The 5504-nt window shown below is 64.0% G+C and overlaps 1 protein-coding gene across 1 annotated transcript in view; it reads left to right on the top strand.

Moving 5' to 3' along the window:
- The window catches only part of FAM65A (family with sequence similarity 65 member A), an 18888-nt gene extending 13427 nt beyond the window's left edge, over window positions 1–5461 (top strand). Inside the window, 11 exon segments of the mRNA XM_019475011.1 lie at window positions 1–2; window positions 4–316; window positions 668–807; window positions 1188–1362; window positions 1514–1649; window positions 1808–1969; window positions 2110–2268; window positions 2647–2843; window positions 2955–3038; window positions 3348–3438; window positions 4481–5461. The exon segment at window positions 1–2 is cut by the window's left edge and continues 185 nt beyond it. Of these exon segments, the coding sequence (XP_019330556.1) occupies window positions 1–2; window positions 4–316; window positions 668–807; window positions 1188–1362; window positions 1514–1649; window positions 1808–1969; window positions 2110–2268; window positions 2647–2843; window positions 2955–3038; window positions 3348–3438; window positions 4481–4578 (1557 nt within the window). The 3' untranslated portion in view covers window positions 4579–5461.
- Window positions 5462–5504: the final 43 nt, after the last annotated feature.

Here is a 5504-nt window from a genome sequence, read left to right on the forward strand (position 1 = left end):
CCCCGCCGTGGCGTGGGCCGCCACCTGCGAGGCAGAGGCTGACGGGGCCGAGCCAGTGCAGAGCCAGGCGCCGGCACAGGGCGGCTGCGGCACCGGGGTCCCCACAGTGCTGGCACAAGCCTCCACAGAGGAGAGGCCCATCCCGGCCCCGCCGCTGCCTGCCGGCATCCCCGAGGTGTCACGGGGGAAGGCGGTGGAATCGGGTCTGGAGGAGGCCATTGGCCTCCTGGGCTCAGCCCTGGACCACGATCGGGGGCAGTTCCCAGAGCTGCAGCCTCTCGAACGGGAGCTCAAGCGCCTGGAGGAGATGCTGCTGGTGAGGGGCTCCCAGCAGTGCCCGGGGGTGAGGGGGACGGGGCTGTCCCTGCTGGCGGTGCCCAGGGACGATGGGGATGGGGCCATGCTGGCTGGTAGTGCCCGGGGGTGATGGGGATGATGGGGACGGGGCCATCCCTTATGGCAGTGCCCAGGGACGATGGGGATGGGGCCATGCTGGCTGGTAGTGCCCGGGGGTGATGGGGATGATGGGGACGGGGCTCAGCTTTATGGCAGTGCCCAGGGACGATGGGGACAGGGCCATTCCTGATGGTAGTGCCCAGGGATGCAGGTGGCAGGGCTGTCTTGGCTGGCAAGCCGGGATCCAAACCTGCCATGCCTTCCTCCGCAGCAGAAGCAGGGTGTCTTCCTCAGCCGGGCCTCCAGCATCAGCCTGACGGTGGAGCATGCACTGGAGAGCTTCAGCTTCCTCAACACCTCCGACATGGAGGACTCGGAGGGCTCCGAGGAGGAGCCTCTCCAAGACGAGAGGTGCACAGCGGGGCTCATGGGATGGGGCGCGGGGCAGGATGCGGCCCTGGGGCAGTTGGGATGGGGGATGCCCAGCTCCGCCAGGATGCCCAAGCACATTTAGACCAGCCCATCACAGTTCAGGGCAGGTCCAGGTCAAGAAGCAGCAGGATCTGGCCCTTCTGGTGGCACAATGCTATCCTGCATCTCTCCATGGGGACTGGGCTGGGAGGCAGCCCCTGTGCCCTGTGTCTCTGGGACCTGCTCCTTCACGCAGCCCTGATGCCATGATACTGTAGGTCCTACAGAAACTCTGCCCAGCATTGCCACTGTGGATGGGGAAGGGCCGGGTCCAGGTTTCCTGTGCTGACCTGCTGCCTCGGTCTCTCCCTGGCTTGCAGGAGGGCTGGCAGATGCCGGCGCGGCAGCAGGGCCCCCAGCGCCAGCGAGACAGGGGCAGATGACACTGGCATGTGCAGTGGCTCCGAGGCCAGCACCGACCCCATGAGCACTGGCAACGAGTTCCTGGATAAGGCCCTGGTGCTTCACCTGAACAACTGCAACCTCTTGCTGCTGGTGAGGACAGGGGCCGGGGCACGGTGGCAGGAGACATCCTGGGGAGGGAAGCCCTGGGGTGGGCTGTGGGTCCCCCCTCGAGGGGTGTCTTGCCGCAGCATGGAGGCTGTGGTGTGGGCGGTGAGGTCCCCGGTTTGGCCATGCCTTGCAGAAGCTGGGCACCTTCGGTCCCCTGCGGTGCCGGGAGATGTACGCCCTGGACAGGCTGCTGCGGGAGGCGCAGGTGCTGGAGATCGTGTGCCAGCTGACGGAGGAGCGAGCGGGAACAGCCGGCTCTGCCAACGAAGGTAAAGACACGCGGCTGAGGGGACCGTCCGTGCCACCCTGGGACTGCGCGGGGCCCAGTCTCCCCTCGTGGGCACGGCTGGGCAGCGAGGGGCCGTGCCAGCCGGAGGGCAGGAGTCACCTGCCTGCTGCCGTGGCTTGATGGTGCCTGTCCCCGCAGTGGTGCAGTTCTCGACACGGAAGGAGGGCGTGCTGCCCCTTTGGGACCGTTGCGTGGAGGTGCCCAACGTCTACACCTGCCCCGTGGAGCGGTTCCTGCAGGTGCTCAGCACCCAGTATGCGGCACCCATCAGCGAGCGGCACCCTGGCCTGGCTGATGCCGGTGAGCGAGCGCCCAGGGGTGTTTGGGGAGAGAGTTGCGAGCCCCACTCAGTGACCGTGATTGGAGCCTATGGGTGCCAGCAGCCCTGCAGAGGGGCGGCCACGGCTGCTGCACACCCTGACCCCGGCCCTTTCCTGCAGTGTGTGTGAAACTGGTGGAGGATGTGCTGAATCGGCGGCTGCCCCGGCGGCCCGGCAGTGCCCAGGGCGAGCAGGTCACCATCTTCCAGTACTGGAGCCACTTTGAGTCGCTTGGTGCCCTGGTGCTCGACACCTACGTGATGGAGCTGGCAGAGGAAGGTGGGTGCCCTCCTGCCCTCCCTAGACTCTGGCATGGGGTGCCGGAGCATCACCATAGGGGATCACCCTGCGGCACTGCCATGAATGCCCTGGGGCATCACCCGGAGGCTCAGCCATCCTTGGGGTGGGCAAGTAGGTCTTATCCAGTGCACAGCCTACTCCCGTGCTGCCTTCATGAGCACCCTGGGTGCTTGCTGTAGGTCCCCAGCATCTTGGCTTGGGTGCCCCAGCAGCACCATGCATTGGCACCCTGCGTGGGGCCACCTCTGCCCGGCGTGGGTGCAGAGTGCCCGGGGATGGGTTCCCTGCGGTGGCAGGGGCGTGTGGGCGGTGCTGCCAGGCTCCCTGCGCCTCGGCTCAGCTGGCGGTTCCCTGCAGCGCTGCTGGCGCAGAACCTCAACTCGGACGACCAGGACGTGGTGCTGCGTGCCCTGAAGCGCGTGCCCGAGGGCCGCCTGAAGAAGGAGGGACTGAAGGCGCTGAGCCTGCTCCTCGTGGAGGGCAACAGCAAGGTGGTGAGCGCCGTGTCGGCCCAGCTCCGCAGCCTGGCAGAAAACCCTCGCTTCCGCCAACGGGTACGTGCTGGGCAAGCCGGGGACGAGGTGGGATGGCGCCGTGGTCCTCGGGGTGCTGCCCCCCAGCTCTGCTGCGGCCAGTGGCACTGACCCCCCCCCATCTCCCCCCAGGCTCTCGTGTGCTACCTGGAGCAGCTGGAGGATGAGGAGGTGCAGACACGTGTGGCAGGGTGTGCGGCACTGGGCTGCCTGAAGGTGAGAGGGACGCAGGGAGGAGGTGGCAGGTCTGCATCTTCCGGAGGAAGAGGAATCGCATGTGGCCGGCGAGTCCGGACACAGCTGCACAGCCTCCTGCTCCCAGGAGAGAGGAGCTGGGGGTGCCCCAGATGTGCCAGGAGAAGCAGGCAGGGGCAGAGCAGGAAGGGAAATGGGGAGGGAAGGGACAGGATGAGGGACTTTCCTGCACCATGGGGCTGCAGCGCCCTGTGCTGCCTTCCCCTCCGGGCTGTGTCCCTGCTGCCAGCCCTGCCAGACACACTCACTCCCTTGTCCCTTCCCCTGCAGGCCAAGGAGAGCATCGAGCAGCTGGTTTACCTGTGCCAAACCGACAAGGAGCCTGTGCGGGAGGCAGCCAAGCAGAGCCTGATGCTGTGCGGTGAGTGTCCCGCTGCTCCTCTCTGCTCCCTCCCCACCCACGGCATCCCGAGCAGCTTCTCCTGGTGCCAGCAGTGCCCGCGGGAGAAGGGGGTCCTGGGCTGGCCCCTGCCTACCCGGCTCACTCTGGCTCATCGTGCCCCAAGCTCTGCCAGGCAAGAGCAAGTTGGCAGCGGGCAGCGAGGGCCAGGCATCCTGTGGCCACAGAGCACTAAGCCTGGTTGTTATTTATTATTTGCTAGATGGCACTGAAAGAACCATCTGAGTGGGTTTCTAGGCCTCCAGATCGTGGCAGCTGCTGCACAGGTTGGGACACGTGAGCCGTCCTTGTCCCCCCCGTTCCCGCTCCTGCCGCTTTGCTCACGAATGTCTCTGTCTTAGAGCCTGTCAGCCATGTCACGTTTTGGAGTCTGTGTGTCTTGGTTGTTCATAGAGCCCATCCCCATGGCACCCCGGCACATGTAGATGCCTCGTGTCCCATGTCCCGGCAGATTGTCCATGTCACCACCTCTTGCTGGGGATGGCCGCCGCGGGCAGATTTGCGTGCGGGGGTGCCGGGTGAAGATCTCAGAGTCAGCTTGTGGCATGGAAGCGTGCATCCCTGTGTGTGCCCGAGGGTCCTGGGGAAGCCCTCGGGATCCCCATGCCAGTGCATGCAGATGTGCACAGCTGTTTGAGACGCTGGAGCTGGCACAGCCCCGAGCCCTGGCCCCTTTGCCCCAAGCTAGGCTCTCCACAAGCCAGCGCTCCTGCAGCCCGAACGTGGGTGATCCCTGCCCCGTGTGGGCATGGGTACGGCAGGCAGCTGAAGAACAGGATTCGCAACATCTGAATCGGGAGCTCTGAGGGCTTTTTGAGCCAGACCCTGGCTGGGACCTGCCCAAGGGCATGCTAAGGAGGACAAGAGAGGTCTCCACTCTGTGGCCATAGCACACCGGCTCTGCTCTGCCCTGCCAGGCGTTAGCCGGGGAAGGTGGCTGGGGATGGGGCAGGGGACAAGAGCTTCTGCAGTTTGGTTCACTGACCGCAGCGTGTACTCGCAGGGGAAGATGGTAAATCAGCTCACCGGCGGCTGGAGGAGACCCTGGACAGCCTCCCGAGGATCTTTGCACCAGCCAGCATGGCCAGTACAGCTTTCTGAGACGCCACGCAAACCCACCTGCCATCCCTTGAGGGCAAAGGCACCGCTGGGCCGCCCGGGCTTGCACGGACTGGGGCCAGCCGTGACCCGGCAGCTCCCGCTCTCGGCAGCACACTGCAGTATTACCCCCGCCGGCAGCTCGCCGGGGCCGCACACTGCCTTACGGAGCACCGCTTCCCCTGCCCCCGGCCGCCGGCCCCGCAGGGTGCCACGTACGCACCCCTGGGCAGGGGGGGCTCGCTGCGCATCCCACCGTCTGATTGCTATTTAAAATATACGGGGAGCCCACCCTTCCTGCCCGCCTCGTCGGCTACAGCTGCTGGGACCGGAGCGGCAGGGAGATGTTCTGGATTTCTCTGCCTCCTCTTGCCTTCCTCTTGCTCGAGGGCATGTGCCCTGTCCTGGAAGGACCTGCACTTTGGAAACCACGCCGCTTCTTTCCAGGAGTTGCCTGGGCCGTGGGGACTGCTGCCCTTTGCCACCTGGAGTCCCCAGGACTTAAATAAAATGAAATATGAGATATTAATATATTCTGCTGGCGTTTCTTCTTTCCAGCTCCATGTGCTCCTGTCCCTCCCCGGCTGTGGCTGTAGGGAGTGTAGTGAGACGTGGCCCCAGCCCAGAGCCTTTCCTGGTCTGTTGGGAAGCGCCGTGGAGCGCGAGGGCAGGAGGAGCGACAGAGGGACGGACAGACGGACGGACAGAAGCTGCCACCTTTTTTTTTTTTTTTTTTTTTTTTTTATTTTTTATTTACAGATTTTTGCAGAAAAACAAAAGCAAAAAATTCTTTTCTATAATGTCTCTATAAATCTATATATAATGTAATTACAGAGAACGACTAATTTTGATTTTAAACCAGAAATAAAACCAAACCTTTAATGAGTGACGGTGTCGCTGTGCGGGTGTTTCTTTGGCCCCGCTGCCCA

This window comes from Aptenodytes forsteri, unplaced genomic scaffold (genome assembly GCF_000699145.1).
Source record: "Aptenodytes forsteri isolate BGI_AS27 unplaced genomic scaffold, ASM69914v1 Scaffold14, whole genome shotgun sequence".
In the NCBI taxonomy this organism is placed as follows: Eukaryota; Metazoa; Chordata; class Aves; order Sphenisciformes; family Spheniscidae; genus Aptenodytes; species Aptenodytes forsteri.